Source organism: Panthera tigris, chromosome C1 (genome assembly GCF_018350195.1).
Source record: "Panthera tigris isolate Pti1 chromosome C1, P.tigris_Pti1_mat1.1, whole genome shotgun sequence".
Classification (NCBI taxonomy): Eukaryota; Metazoa; Chordata; class Mammalia; order Carnivora; family Felidae; genus Panthera; species Panthera tigris.
This window is the reverse complement of record NC_056667.1, coordinates 51,874,504-51,890,503: the sequence shown is the minus strand read 5'-3', so window position 1 is coordinate 51,890,503 and position 16,000 is coordinate 51,874,504. Positions and strand designations below refer to the sequence as shown.

The 16,000-nt window shown below is 41.1% G+C and overlaps 1 protein-coding gene across 3 annotated transcripts in view; it reads right to left on the bottom strand.

The window, feature by feature from the left end:
* PGM1 (phosphoglucomutase 1) overlaps positions 1 to 16,000 on the bottom strand; it is a 61,933-nt gene that overhangs the window by 9,785 nt on the left and 36,148 nt on the right. For all 3 annotated transcript variants that reach the window (XM_042997441.1, XM_042997442.1, XM_007089848.3), the window contains exons 5-7: positions 12,781 to 12,971; positions 11,336 to 11,490; positions 8,436 to 8,551 (exon numbers count right to left, since the gene is read on the bottom strand). In XM_042997441.1, the coding sequence (XP_042853375.1) occupies positions 8,436 to 8,551; positions 11,336 to 11,490; positions 12,781 to 12,971 (462 nt within the window). The remainder of the gene's footprint in view (positions 1 to 8,435; positions 8,552 to 11,335; positions 11,491 to 12,780; positions 12,972 to 16,000) is intronic.

Sequence of the window (16,000 nt, the reverse complement as noted above, 5' to 3'; positions counted from 1 at the left end):
TTGCACTGACAGCCCAGAGCCTCCTTGGGATTCTCTCTCTCCCTCTCTCTCTGCCCTTCCCCAGCTCGTGTGTGCACGTATGCATGCTCCCTCCCTCTCTCTCTCTCTGAAAATACATACATACATACATACATACAGTTTTTAAAGTTGCCATTTCTATCAGCAAAATCACTATAGATAAAAGCAAAAGGCCATTGGCAAACTTAAAAAAAAACACATTTGCAATATAAAATAGATGTTTAATACATTCAATATAGAAAAAAAATTATATATTAACAAGAAAAAAGTAAAACCTCAATAGAAATACAGACCAAGGATATAAATAAACAATTCACCATAAATACAGGTACCCAATCACATAAGAAGCTAGCATTAATTTTTTAAAAAAATAAATTAAAATTAAAACCACAATGAGAAACTGCTGCTTGCTTGGCAAATGCCACAGATTTCAAAATGAGAATACCTAGTATCAGGAGACGTTTAAGGGAAATGGGATTCCAGCATGCTGCTACAGGGAAAGGTACAATCTTCTGGAGAGCAATTTGGCAAAAAGTATCAAAGCCTTAAAAATGGACCTACTTTGGATCCAACAACTCCAATCTAGGACATCTTTCTTTAACCAACAGAGATTTGGTTAAATCAACTGTGGCACATCTGTCCCCTTCTGAGGTACTTGCTAAAATCTTCTGAAACCAACAAGTTGTTTCCTCTGTATGTGTTCTGGAGACCCTTTCCAAGAGCCTGATGTGGGACACAAGTCTCCTTTTTAGCCTTTAACTTCCTTATTCTAAAACAAAACAAACCAAAACAAAACAAAACACCACTCATAGATATTAAGTGCTACTTTCTGACTTCTGAATAGGACTCAATACAATCCCTCTCTGATGGTGCTTTGCATATTATCATGCCTTGAATTCTTTATGTGCCTGTCTGTCCTTGATTTCCCACTGAGGCTTATTCTTCTTAAAAAGTCAGAGTATCTCACAATGCTAACTATGTAGTAGGCATGAATATCCTGCCCCTTTTCATCCTTTTAGACTCAACTCAAATGTCCTCTCCTCTCTGGGACTAGTTCCCAGCTTCCCTAGGCAGTTATGAGCTACTTTCTCTTTCTTCTCCTATTATAGCGACCTGCTCAAAACCTCTGCTGTGGGACATACTCCTTGCTAATCTATTTATGAGCCTTTCACCCCACTTTTCCTGTATATCCTAGAGACATCTCTTATTTATCCTTAAAACTAAGTCTGGTGACTAGCACAGCACATGGAATAGGTAAATAACTGTGAAGGAGTGCATGAATGAGTTAATTAATTAATCTACTCCAATACTTTCTCTTTCTCCTTTTGGATCATAAAAACACACAACTTTTTTTTTTTCCCAAAAGATCTTCTCTTCAATAAGATAACCACTTTTAGAAACAATAGTTCTCAGAAGCTGGATGCTGACAAAACCAGAGATACTAGGCAATACTTTTAGCACTTTATGTAACAAATTTTTCGTTTACCTAATTTTATTATCTATGGACTTTTATTCGCCTGTATTGCTATTTCAAGGAACAGAAATTAGCTCTCTGGTCCTCACAGCATTTGCAAATGATGTTATGGTAATTGCTCACCCTGAGCAGCAAGATTTTGGCAGCTTCCCCTATACATTTAGAATTCGTGACAAAAGTATACAGCTTTGCAATTATTTGTCTGTGCTTCCAGGGGGTATTTTTCTTCCTTCCTTTTCTTTTCCTTATTTATTTAGTTATTTATTTAGGCTAGCCTAAAAGCATAGGGTTCCTTTGTGCTTTTCCTGTTCTAAGTAAATAAAATAAAATAAAATCTAAAAATCTTACCCAACTCTTTAGTTATTTGGAGATAACTAAATGACATACCTAATATTATGAACAAAATACCTGCCTTTGATAATATACACAATTATTGTATTCCATTTGCACGCTCCCTGGTCTTTCTGGAAATTCTGACTACTCTCATTAATCACATTTATCTAATCAAAACTCTAGGTAACTCTATGGGGTGCCTGGGTGGCTCAGTCAGTTAAGTGTCCGACTTCAGCTCAGGTCATAATCTCACAGTTCATGGATTCGAGCCCCACATCGAACTCTGTGCTGACAGCTCAGAGCCTGGAGCCTGATTCAGATTCTATGTCTCCCTCTCCGTCTCTGCCCCTCCCCCTCTGGCAATCTGTCTCTCTGTCTCTCAAAAATAAATACATGTTAAAAAAAAATTTTTTTTAACTACATAACTCTAAGTAACTCTAATGCTCAGAAAATCTGGGCACATTCATTTTCTTTAGGGTTCTAATGAATGATGACAAGCTCCTAGTGAAAAAAAAAGACAATGATGTGTGGGTGGGTATGCAGGTGTGTGTGTTTCTAAAGCTGTTGCTTTTGCAGTCATGGAGGTTATATTTCAATGGAAAATGCTTTATATTTAAGAGTCACAAAACCAGAATCTGAAACACTGTTACTTATTAGCTGTTTGAATTTGAACAAGTCACATAACATTTCTGAGCCTCAGTTTCTTTGTACAATGGGGATAATGTCACCTTTCTCACACAATTGTAAGACTTTAGTGTGACAGAAAGTAGCACTGGTCTATGAACTGTTGAATACTATGTAAATAAATGCAAAATACCATCATGGATAAGGGAAAAGTAAAAAACTTTTGGGGAAAATGAATGCTTTCCACTACCTTACTAAGCTTTCAAAAATGTCTCTTAACTACATACTGGTGAAGAAAATGGAATAGAACCCAATATGCTTTTTTCTCTGGGCAATGGGATCACAGTGTTTTTCTCTTCTTCCTTATCTAATTTTCCGATTATGAATGTGAGTTACTGGTATCATTTGTTTCATTTTTAAAAAAGTAAATGAAGTCAAGCTCCCACAATTGTGAGACAAGGGAAACACCACCAGCAAGCACCACTAGCCCTCGCTGACACAAAAGCAGTGGTGGGTCTCTTTGTATTTGGTCCAGCTCAGAGACCAACTGAGTGCATGAGAATTCTGCCCCTTCAGCATCTTCAAACACCTGTCACTTAACTTCAGCCTAATCAGCACCTTGTGATAAGTATAAATTCAGCTCAGTCAGAGCGGACTCCGGGTTTCGGCCAAGAAAAATGTCAACCCTTGCCGAGGGAGCCAAAAGCTAACAGTTTAGGATTAGGTTCCATCTACCAGTATAGGCATCTCAGGAGTGCTGAGCTCCTCCTGCTTCTGGCTGGTGACGGGTCTGAGGACGGGGAAGAGGCAAATAAAAAAGAGCTACGTGGAGTTGTCTGAAAACACATGCATCTGTCTCATGTCTCTCTTTATCTCTCTGCCCATCTTTATCTCCCCTTTGGTCTTCTAAACGCGCTATTTTCTCTGCCTGAAAATTTCCACTCCAAACATACCTATCAGCTTGGCTAACATCGCCTGCAATGACTTTCAACTTCCCCCCAAACCAGGATGCCCTTCTTGTTGCCCTTCACGCTCACCTCTAGTCTATCATACCTTGTCTGTTCTTACCCTACCTGGACTATGAGTTGTATCCCTAGTTGGTGCCTGGTACATAGCCAGTTCTCAGTAAGGATTTGCCCAAAGAATGGTCAGACCCCGTTGACTGGATGGGAGGTTCAGCAGACCTGCTCCATCTTGTCTTTTTTATGGCACAAATGAATTTACTCTGAAAGGGCTGCTAAGCGGCTCAGGAAGCCACTTCCAGATTGCTTGAGCCTTTGGGGGCTCTCCTCCAGCAGCCCACAGACTTTCCATTTAGCAAGTAACCCTCTTCTGCCTTGTGACTGTCCCTGGAACTATTTCCTTTGCGGGAATATAGTAAGTGCCTGACAGGCAGGAACTGTGTCTTAACCCAAACTCCATTTTATGCTCAACGAATATGAATCAGTGCCTATCATGTTCCAAGTCCAAGGAAAATACCAAGATGCATAAGACATGTTACCTGCCCTCACAAATAAGCACAGACATACAGGTGGGGGAAATAGACATGCAGGTAATAGTGTAACTGAGTTACTTATAATTAGGGCATCAGCCTAGTTTTAGTAGGGTACTTGATCTGGCAAATCTCCAGAGACGGGATGTTCTAACCTTCCCATGGGGACTTCACCTAAAGGAAAATGTACTCCAGAGCTATGCAAATTAGAATATGCAGAGAACCAGACAGAAAATCAGATCTCCTTTACCACAGGTTGGTGCCCTGACTAAAAGCTCCCAGGGCACCCTGTACTTCACCTCTGATCACTCTGCACACTTGTAAGTACGTGGCCAGAGTCTGACTTCCTTCCCCAAATGCAGACTTTTCAGAGCCCTGTACAAGGTCATGCTCGGCATTGTGACCCTTTAGCCTAACTCAGTATCTGGTTCACAAAGATCAATAAACATCTGAGGAATGAGCTGATGAAAAGAAGCACAAACATGAAAAACTCTTCATAAGAAATTAAAATTAAAAGAAATTTGCAAAGCAACGTACAATGTTGTACTTCTAGTTATCACTCCCATAGGATGCGTCATTGCTAGAACCTTTTAAAGAGGAAAGAGGAAAAAAATATTTCTAATCTCTAGACCTGGCCAGATCATAATTTACTGGCATATTTCCTTAGGCTACCAGGTTCATCCTCAGCTGGTTTCCTATCCCTGTTTCCCAAGCCCCCCATTTTCCTGAAGAAGAGTTTCAAAAGCAGTGACATTCTATTCTATTTGGTGATTTCACTGTCTATTTCCTTCCCAGTTTCCGAACAAATTCAAGGTGGGACAGAACTGACCACTCTGCCCTCTGCCATTGTGTATAAACGTGCATATCATCATCCTCAGTTAGGAGGAAAAACAACTTTGCATCATGAGATCAACCAAAAACAATAGGTTGATGCTGTCTTCCGCTGGTGCCCATTTCTGAGTCCCTTTATCCCAGGCATTTGTAATGCTGATGACTGAGGAAGTGTTCTAGCCTCTGCGGCTATGATAATCGTGTGAGACAGCTGTTGTTTCTCCACCATGGACAGGCTAATATATGCTTGGTAACATTAGTAATATTATGGCTTGTGCTCTGAAATGCTGGTGGCTTGTTTTATTTGGTGAGCCAGTTCTTCTGAACTCCTTCGTGCCTCTTTGCAAGCAAACCTCTTTTCTTTTATAAGAGCTCATCTGTTCTCACAAAGACCTTGGGTCCCCGACTCTGGACTATGGAGTGGGAATGGTGTTAAGTTCCCACAAGAGTGACAGACTGCTTCAAGAGGTAAGGTGAAGATTCCCCACTGAGGTGGGTGTTTAAGCAGAAGAGAACCGACTGCCAGTTATGATTCCAACAGATAGGAAATCACATCGGATGGCCTTTGAAGTCTTTTCATGTCCACCTCCAGGATTCTGTTTGTCTAAATGGAGGATGCCAAGTAAATTATGTGCTCAGTCACTCATTTATTCAACAAGTGTTTGCTGAGTGCCTATTCCATGCTAGCCTTTATAGGAGGCTCTGGGGATATGATGGACAATAAGACACATGTAATTCCTGTCTTCATGGAACTTACAGTCTAGTGGAGCCTAGATATTAATCAAGTAATTGTAAATATTTTTAAAGATTACAGCTGCAATACGTGCAACAAAGGAGAGAAATGTGTAGTGCCATGAGAGCCAATAAGAAGGGGTTGTGACCCACAATGGAAGGTTAGGGAGGCTTTCCTAAGAAATTGCCTCTGCTCTCGCCTGGAAAAACAAAAATAAATGACCCTGTACTCAATGAAGCTACAGAATTTAAACACTGCAAAGCTTGTATAATCACTAATGTCCACCCTGAGAAACTCTGTAAAGAAACTGCTGGAAGCATTCACCAGAGAGGGACTAGCAGGTGGAAATTAACTCCTTTATAAACAAGGAGATCAGAAGTTCAGTTAAATAACTTCAGCTGCCACTCATTCACAGCAGTGGAGACCCATAGCTATGCAGGTTGGTTTTTAAAAGTTTATCTCAGAAACATTACAATTTTCTTTATTTCAAAGAGAAAGAGAGTTTGTGGATTATTTTCATGATGCATTCTCTCTTTGCAAAAAAAAGATATCAAAGAGAAGATGAAATCACAGTTGGCCCTTAGCATTTGAATGGGTTAATAAATAAACAAACAAGCTTTAGCAAGAAATCATTTACAGTCTAATGTGTTCAAAGAAATCAATCCCTCAAAGGTAACATGAAAGACGAATTTTCTTGACAAATTCTCCTGAGTAAAAACTTAAAGAGGTTTAATTATCTACATTATATGAGCTAAATAGTATTATGAAATGACCTGAAAGCTAATATAAATGAAAGTTGTTTCCCAAAAAAAAGGCCAGGGCCCAGTTCTCTAGAAATAATCATCCTACTCTAATCTTTATTTGTCAGTTAGGTCACACATGGATTTGGGCTCAGTTCTGGACATGATGTAAGAGAGGCGCTCGTGAACTTGGAAGCATCTAGAAGCTGGTGCTGGGTATGTAAACAATGTGAAGTGAGGAACGACCAGGGGAACTGAGGATGGGTGACTTGGAGAGGAAAGGACGAGCAAGCTGCCTTCCAGTACGTGCAGCCCTGTCACATGAGAAAAGCTACTTGTGCTATGCTGTCTCCAGGTTTGTTCCCAGCCACTCTATATCAGGGACTCCTACGTGGGTCCAGGGCTCAGACCTACCTTGCCCAGTTCTTCCCACATGGGTCTGTGGGGCAAGAAGTTACTGGATATACCACAGAGAGAGAGACAGAGAGAGAGAGGGAGAGAGAGATGCAGCTAACTATGTTTAGGTAAAACTGTACAAACAGGATTCCTTATAGTAGAATGTTTTGGAATCTTCAAATGTTAATATCATTATGAATATCCAAGACAGAGCTGCATTCCAAGTTTTCCAATCTCTGTTGAACTCAGAGCCCTCTCATGAAATTAGTAACCTTCCACATAGCCCAACACCCTGGAAACCCTTGTTCTAAACTTTCTCACTTTCACAATGCTCAGCACTGGTATAGGTACAGGGTGTTAGGAAACCAAAGGTTAAGACGTGGTCCCTGCCTTCAAAGACACCTTCAACCATAAAGAAGAATGGCTGAAAGCAAGCCTGCACTTGATAACACTGGGTGGGAATTTCACAGAATAAGACCACCTCACAGGTTCATGGGCATTCATCTGGTATCCCATGGAGTAATGTGGCATCGTCCATATTTATGAAGTAGGAAAAACCTAGGCCAGTGGCCTTGATTTCTCTGACCAAAGATGTAGAACATAGTAAACCATCAAGTCTTCTCTGTGGACGGCTGTTCAACCCCAAGACTCATCCATCTTTCTTAATACCCTCCAATTCTATCAAGTCAATTCATTACCAAGGAGCATTACCACTCCCTCAAGGATATTAAATTTCTTAGAACTTTGTAAATAGGTGTTTCAAATTTACCAGCTCATTCTATCTACTTACCCCAGGACTTGTAGGAAAAGAAATAAAATCAGCAATTTATTCTCTTTAACCCAGTATGAATTGCAACTCAATTGGAAGGCTTATAGAATGCCAGATTTTGATCTTTGCTTTGTTTTGGTACTGAAGGACAAAGAAGATTAGTCCTTTTGCTTCATAATGTTGCATAAAGAGACAGAGAGGAGAAGAAATGCAGCCAGTGAAGTACCTTGTAACCTGACTGGAGACCAACACTTGGAAAAGGGCCAAAGGCCTGAATGGTGTTTAGAAAGGTGAGAAATTGATGTAGGTTGGATGAAGTAGTAGAGAAGGTCATGTAAGTGGGACTTCAGGATAATATTTGGACAGACAAAGAGGAGGAGGGAGAGCACAAAAAGTGGGGTCTAAGGGTCTTGAAACATCCCCCAGCCTACCACACTCCCCTTTTCCAACATACTACAATTTATGCAGACATCTTCATGGACAAGGACATATATTTAATTTCTTGATCACCTAGCAACTTAGTTCCACCCTAATGATCTCCTCTCATTTAACCTTAATAAATCATAACTTGTTGCTATAGAAAACTCGGGCCCATTAAAGAGAAAGATTTAATGCCATGCTGACACCTCCTCTTACAGAAAGACGAAAAACTGACTCGCTACACCATATTTCTTCCCAGAAATGAAAACATTTATAAAAGTTTCCTTGACCACGGAGGGAAGAAACACATGTTTATCACTCTGTTTAATCTCTACAGACTCAGTGACCATGCTGCCGGGGAGGCCCCCAAACTTCCTGTCACGGTGGATGTGATCCTCTGAAAGTAAAATTAGCCCTCCTCAGCTAAGCATGCTCACTGCTTTTCCAATGTGTACACTTCACCAGGGTTGTTATAAATAAATTGCATCTTGATTTAGGACACATCAGCTACCGTTGCTATTTCAGTCCTGCCTTAGCAAGTCTGTGCTTTCCCTGCAAGTAATGTTTACAGGAAAGAAAATGGTAGCGCAGGGCCACGCACTTACCGGTCCCAAAGCTCTCCTCCCCACAAAGGGACAGTTTGCTCGCATCCATCAAATTCCCAAAAAACTTCCAGCCAGTTGGGGTCTCATACAAAGCGATCTTTGTAGCATTAGCCACCCTTCAAAGGCATGAAATCAAAGTTACATCACAGCAGGACTGTTAGCTTAGCCACGTGAGGGATGGAAAATAGCAACCGTTATTGTAATCAAGGGTCCCATTTAGCATTGCTCAGAGGTACACATAATTCTAAGATTGGTGGAAAATCGTAGGAGAAAACTTGTGCACAATGGACTATTATATGTGGAATCAGAGGAGGGAGTAAAAGAGGAAGGAGAAAGAATTAATTCAGGTCACTAAGTTTAATATTTTAGAAGAAGCAACAGTAGCGAAATGTGCAAGCCTATTTTTTTAGGCTATTTAATGTTTTGGTTAGAGACTGCATCTATACCCATTCCATAAAGAACAAAAGAATGACGTTTTGATGCACTTATAATCACAGAATCATAGAATATTGCGTTTAGGGGGTCACCATTTTACAGAAAAGGAAACAGGGTCTAGGATGTTATGTGACCAGCCCAAGGTCACACAGCCAGGATGACCAATGGCCTGCTATTCAGATGTCCCGTCAATGCTCATTTCATTTCACCAGAGGCCCAGAAAGGACAGGGTGCAGTAGGTCTCCCATTTGTAGTGACTTCCCCACACTGTTCCTTGGTCCTCTCTCGCCTCTAACACATCTTTTACTCCTATATATCTGTAGACAATTTAAAACCTTTAAGTGATCTCTTTTTAAAAGATCCCTTTCCCTCTGAAAAGGAAGACTAATCTACATTTAATTCACTGTTTTAATAAGTTCTGCCTTCCAGAATGCTTGCCTTATTACTAGCAAAGTAATGTCATGTTTAGATTCTAACATCTGAGGAAAATTAAATCCATAATTTTGAAAGTGAAAGTACAATAAACCTTTACCTGGGTAATGAGATATTTCCATTGTGGTTCTATGTGTATTATCGATTTTTTCCAAAAATTAGAATTAAGCTGCTCTTGGATGACACAGACGTGATTTCAGGATCTGCTAGGTCTAATTACAATAGCCTGGCCGAGATCAGCTCACAACTTCAGATGCAGGATGTGGAGGCAGAAGCACCAGCCTCTAATTCTAGCTCTGACTTAGCTGTGGGGTCCTCGACAAGACAGCTAACCTCTCTGACCTTCAGGTCCCTCTTCTTTAGGGTAAGGATTGCTTTGTCTCTGTGTAGACTAGAAATCACTCTATGAATATTAGTCATTACCTTCTTCTTAGCTGAAGGGAAGTCAGCACTAATTCTGTAACACACACACATGCGTGCATGCACACACACACACACACACACACACACACACACACACATTGGGAAACTACTACATGGCCCAGCTGGGCCAATTAGGAGCCACGGTTCTGGGTTCAAATCCTCACTCAGCCATTTACTAGCTGGGTGACTTTGAGCAAGTTACTTAATTTCTTTGTCCTTTTGTTTTCCCATCTGTAAAGCAGGGCTATAGATAAAATTGACCTCGTGAGGTTGTTCTGAGAATTAAATGACTTCAAACATAAAATACTTAGTGTCTCACACAAGGCAATGTTCAATAAATACTAGTTATTACTGTAAGAACCTAGATGTATCCATTCTGCTTTCTTCTCTGACCTTGACCTTTTATTCAGTCACTCATTCCTTACCCATTCATTCTGCAAACATTTGCTGGGCATCTAACATGTTCTAATTAACATTCTTCCTAGTCCTCATTTATTATTTCTTATATTTTTCAATTGTTTTAGATGTGATCTCGCAAGCCACCTTAAAGCCTTTGTAAATGAGGGGATATGTAATAAATAGATAAACAAATAAGCAAATCAGAGATATCAAGTGTTTATTGTCACTGGGTCCTTTCTTTCTCATGAAAACTGAATTTTCTTGAATTTTCTTTAACTATTTGAGCTTTCTATCTATTTGGATTTGGGATAAATGAACATTTGTTGTGTTTGTGCATGGATGGGCATCCAGCCAGGGATGGATGGGGAATGTTTCTTTACACACTGATCTTATTTCAGATTGCTCTCTCACTCTAACTGTGTGCACACCTGCTAAAGGGCAGTGATGATTCTCTAGAACGATGTCTTTGGTACAACAGGGCTGCCATCTGTGCATTTCTTCATTAACATTCAGTGGTTCATTTCCTAAAAAGGTGTCTGTATGGGGGCGTGTGTGGTCTACTATGTGCCAGGCATACTATGGACAGGCAAAGTTTAGGACAGAGAATAAGACAGTCTTTTCTCTGTAGAAGTTTACAGTCTAGCAGGGCAGACAGTCAAGCAAACAAGCTATCAGAACAGGGTGGTAAGTGCTGGAATGGAAGAAGTACAGTGTAGTAAGGAAGCACAGAGAGGGGGATATCTAATCCAGAAAAAGCCCACCCATTCCTTCATAAAACAAACACTTATATCTGGAATATAAAAACAAAACAAAGAGACTCTTAAATAGAGAGAACAAATTGGCGGTTCCCATAGGGGAGGGTGGTGGGGGGATGGTAAAAGAGGTAAAGGGGATTAAGAGGTACAAGTCACAGAGATGAAAAGTACAGCATAGGGACTATAGTCAGTACTACTATAATAACACTGCATGGTGACAGATGGGGATGACACTTATTGCGGTGAGCATTGAGTAATATACAAAACTGTTCTATCAATGTGTTGCCCACCCGAAACTAACAAAACATTGCACATTAATTATACTTCAACTTAAAAAAATTTAATAAAACAAACATTTAGCACATACTATGCATCAGATGCCCAGGCTGCAAGGGAAGGAAGACAGTTCCAGACACAGAAGAGCCTGGTGAGGGCCAAGGGACTGGAGAGACCTACCGGTCCAGGGCCCCACTGGTGGGCATGCTGCGGGCAAAGCCTCGGACCCCAGTTTGCTGGAAATACGGAATGCTGAAGATGTTGGCAGCAATGACAGCCACGGAGTCTGACGGGTTGACAAAGAACCCGTGCTTGCCCAGAATCATGTTTCGATCCTTTGAGAGAAGGGGGATTCAAAGGAAGAGCTTTTAATCAAACTGCTGGAAAAGCAATCTTACATGGGGAGGGAGGGAATGGGAAAGGGTAATAAAACTCTAATTTATAAAACTTAAAACTGATACCTTTATTCCTACTGGGTTCTAAACACTGGACTTTGTTTCTAACTGATCTATACAGTGCCACTGCACCAAAGGCATCCCCATGCCAAAAAACTAAAACTGTTTTCAATTAAGTGTATGCACAAACTCCTTCTGAACAAAAACTCTGTTCTCCCTCCAGAGGCCAGCTGACTTTAACCTCCCAGACCTCTTCCAAACTCTGGAATCCATCACCTCTCTCCCAGAGGAGAGAAGAGATCGAAACAAGAGAGAAAATGTTGGCTATTCACATAGTTTGGTGGGTCTACCAGACATCTTTTGAGGAACAAAGCAGACTTCTTCAGGAAAGGGCACCTAAATCACGGTCCCGCCATTGGATACAGGACCCAGCAAAACATGCTGCCACCTTCACTACTTCCTTGATGCCTGGTATGCAGGAAATACTCAAGTAACTCAGCATATGGAGGAAAAAACTCTCATCACACACTGCTGCAGAAAGATGCATTGCAAAATAGTCTCTTCAGGGATCCTTTTCATTTTTCAAAATTTTGATATGGAGAAATTTGATTTTTAGGAAGTAATGGATTCTAGCTGAATTTAAAGGACAAGAGCAGTAAAAATATTTTTTCAGCTAAGGAAATACATGTAGTGCCTCTCTCTGAGACACCAAGAATACAAAACCACTTAAATTACATGTATCCTTTGTCTGCTATGTATTCACCAAAGTAAATAAAACAGCCTGCTTAGTAAAAGTATTAATTGTAGAGGAGGAATAAAAGATTTATTCTCTCATTATAGTTTTATCATTCAACCAATGAGAATGAACAAATGGATATATTATAAGACCAAAATGCTTTCCAGGGATTGAATAAACCTAGGATGGGTTTCTAGAACCAGACCAGCTCATGAAGCACCATTCCATTGTAACTGAGCCCTGATCACCCTGCCACTCTTAGAAAATCTGAATGTCTAAAATTAAGCACATGGGTTACATTTCAAGGACTCATTTATGTTCAAGAGGGTCTTCTAACAATTTAGCCCTGACCCTATGGTGCAATAAGGACTCCTCGACTATCACTCATTCACCGAGCCCACAAGACCTGACAGAAGCAGCCTGCTTCTTCCTCCTTTGTAGGAACAAAGGGTACTGGCCTATACCAGAGTTCACTTCAATGCACTTGTACCCACCCCATCTCCATCAAAAGCAGCCCCAAAGTCGTGCTCTCCTGTCTTCATGGTCTCCACCAGGTCAGCAGCGTAAGTGAGGTTGGGGTCAGGATGGTGGCCTCCAAAGTCTTCCAGAGGAACACAGTTAACTGCTGAGTTCGCAGGGGCACCGAGTTCTTCGCAGAGGATCTTCTTCACATACGGTCCCACGACTACGTAAAATGTGAAATGAAGAATCAGAAAATAGAACTTATTAAAGTATTAGAAGACTGGGGGAGGAGGTGGAGGTGTTCTAAGGAGAATGGCATGGACAATGAGAACATGAAAACTATATTCAGGGGCCAGTGGAACGGTAAGACTCACTAGGGTAGAAGGTTTTGCAAAAAGAAATAATGAGAGATTCGGTTGGAAAAGGTGGGGCTAGTTGATGAAGGAGAATGGGGCAAGGGAGGGGAGTTAACTTCTATGAAGGCCCTACTATAACCCTTTGCAACCATTTTCTCACTCTTTCAAAAACAAAAAAAAGCTCACAATGTGGTAGAGCTTAGTGCTTAAGAGCTTGGACTCTGGAATCAGAATGCGTGGATTCAACTCCCAGCTCAGTTAATCACTGACTGTACAACTTTGGTAAAGTTATTTAATCTCTGTGTGTCTCCATCTACTCTATCTGCAAAATGAGGATAATAACAGTAGCTACCTAACAGGGCTGATGTGAGGATTCAATGAGTTAAAAAATATGAAGCCCTGAGAACAGTACCTGGCACGTAGGTTATAAATGTTTGCATTATGATTATCACCTCTACTTTATAGATAAGAAAACTGGTCTGAGATGAAGCCATTTGCCCAAACTTACATATCTAGTAGGAGTGGGAGCTGGGATTCAGAGCCCTAATCTCTCAACTGTATCCAGCTATAGGACAAACTGGTTAAAAACACAAACAAACCAAAACAATAACAACAACAACAACAACAAAAAGAGGGGTGCCTGGGTGGCTCAGTTGGTTAAGCGTCCGATTTCAGCCTAGGTCATGATCTCGTTGTTCCCGAGTTCGAGCCCTGCATCGGGCTCTGTGCTGACACCTCAAAGCCTGGAGCCTGTTTCAGATTCTCTGTGTGTGTGTGTGTGTGTGTGTGTGTGTGTGTGTGTGTGTGTGTGTCTCTCTGCCTCTCCCCCACTCATGCTGTATCTCTCTCTGTCTCAAAAATAAATAAAACATTAAAAAAAACGAAGAAGAAAGAAAAACAGAACTACCAACCACAGGAAAAAAACGGTCACATACTTTTATGGTGACATTTTATACAACTACCAAGAACCTTCATCTCTAATATGCTAAGAATGTGTTTTCACCAAGGAAGGTACTGACACCCATAGAAGCCACAGAGGTCAGAACAGTGGAGAATATGCTTCTCCAGTGATTGGGGCCACATGTTAAGGATATTATGGACACACCACAGAAAAAGGTCAAGGCAGCCAGGGAGGTGAAGGATATAGAAACTGAGGCGTTAAAGGAATACCTGAATGGCCAGGAGAATGAAGTATACTTCATGACCAGCTTTTCCTACCCCATCTACCACCACAAGCCCTTTCTTTTTATTTATTTATTTTTTATTTCAAGTTTTTATTCAAGCTTCAGTTAGTTAACATATAAAGCCTATTCTTAAGCCATTCTCCCCATTTTTCTAACATAACATCTTTTAAGCCTTCATGTCTTTGCTACAGCCATTGCCTCAGCTGGAAATGACTACCCTAGATCCTTCTTTCATGAAAGAGTTGGTTGCCAACTTCTTCCAGGAAACCTTTCTTGATACGGCTAGTCAAGTTATGCCTTCTTCCACACCCCAAAGAGAATACTTGAAATTTTATCTAACCCTCATTTTGTTGGCCTGGCGGTAGTTTTTGACCCACCCCATCTCCCCAGGCATTGCAAGCTCTTTGAAGGAAGTCTTCTGCTGAGTCCCAGCCCACCACCCCCCTATGCACACATGTAGTAGGTACTCAATACATACTTGTTGAATACTTTGAAAAGACAGAATAGCTTTTGTCTAAATAAGGAAGTAGACCCATTCTGTGAGACTCCAGAGGCAAGCTAGGACTCAACAGTAAAGTTCCAGGGATAGAAGATTTCAGCCCACTGAAAGAAGGTTTTTTGTTTTTGTTTTACAGAGAAAGGGGGAAGGAGAGTGAGTGGGGGAGGGGCGGGGGGAAAGGGAAAGAGAATCTTAGGCAGGCTCCATGTCCAGCACAGAGCCCAATGCCGGGCTTGATCTTGCGATCTGAGCAGGAATCAAGAGTTGGATGCTCAACTGACTGCCACAGAAGAAGGTTTTCTGTGGTTTTACAGGGTAACAGGAGGCCCTGAACAACATCATTGAGAGGGTTCAATCACAGACAGAAAGTTTTCCCCACTAGGGAAAATCCTTCCCACTCAAAGATTCTAAAATTCTAAATTTATTACAAAACAAATAAACAACCTAAGTGCTTGGAATTCCCATATTCCAACATGTGAGAAAGTTTCATGGTTCTGATTCACAATGATGGCTGCTATCTCTGCTGACCTGGCCATGCACCCAGAGAGGAAGAAGAGGGAGAGATACCCAACTGTTGTTCTGGAATTTAATCCTCAGCTTGCTCTTGTAGGCTCTGCTCTTCTAAGAAAAGGTACATGTGGGGGCAGCTGAGTGGTATGGGACTCACAAGCATGTTTACTTCATCTAGCAAATGATACCTCCCCCTTGGAATAGATGGGGGTGTGCAGGAAGAATGTAAGGTATCTTCTGAGGGGAAGGAAGAGTCCACAAAAACAGTTGCATGTTATTCAAGGCCTGATACTTAATGTGGAAACTCTGACCTTCACACTACCTTACCATGAGGAATGTCTCTCCTATTTTTGCTGTGTACAGTTAGATTTTCTTCTATGTGAATAATGCTCTGAAATGGTTGCAAAATCACTATTTAAAAACCATGAAACAGGGGCGGCTCAGTTGGTTAAGTGTCCAACTTCAGTTCAGGTCATGATCTCACAGTTCATGAGTTCGAGCCCTGCGTCAAGCCCTGTGCTGACAGCTCACAGCCTGAAGCCTGCTTTGGATTCTGTGTCTCCCTCTCTCTGCCCCTCCCTTGCTCACACTCTGCCTCTCTCTCTCTCTCTCTCAAGAATAAATAAACATTAAAGAAAATCAATAAAAACCGTGAAACAGTCTTGAGAAAAGGCTTGTTAAAGCATCACGATATGCAAGGTAA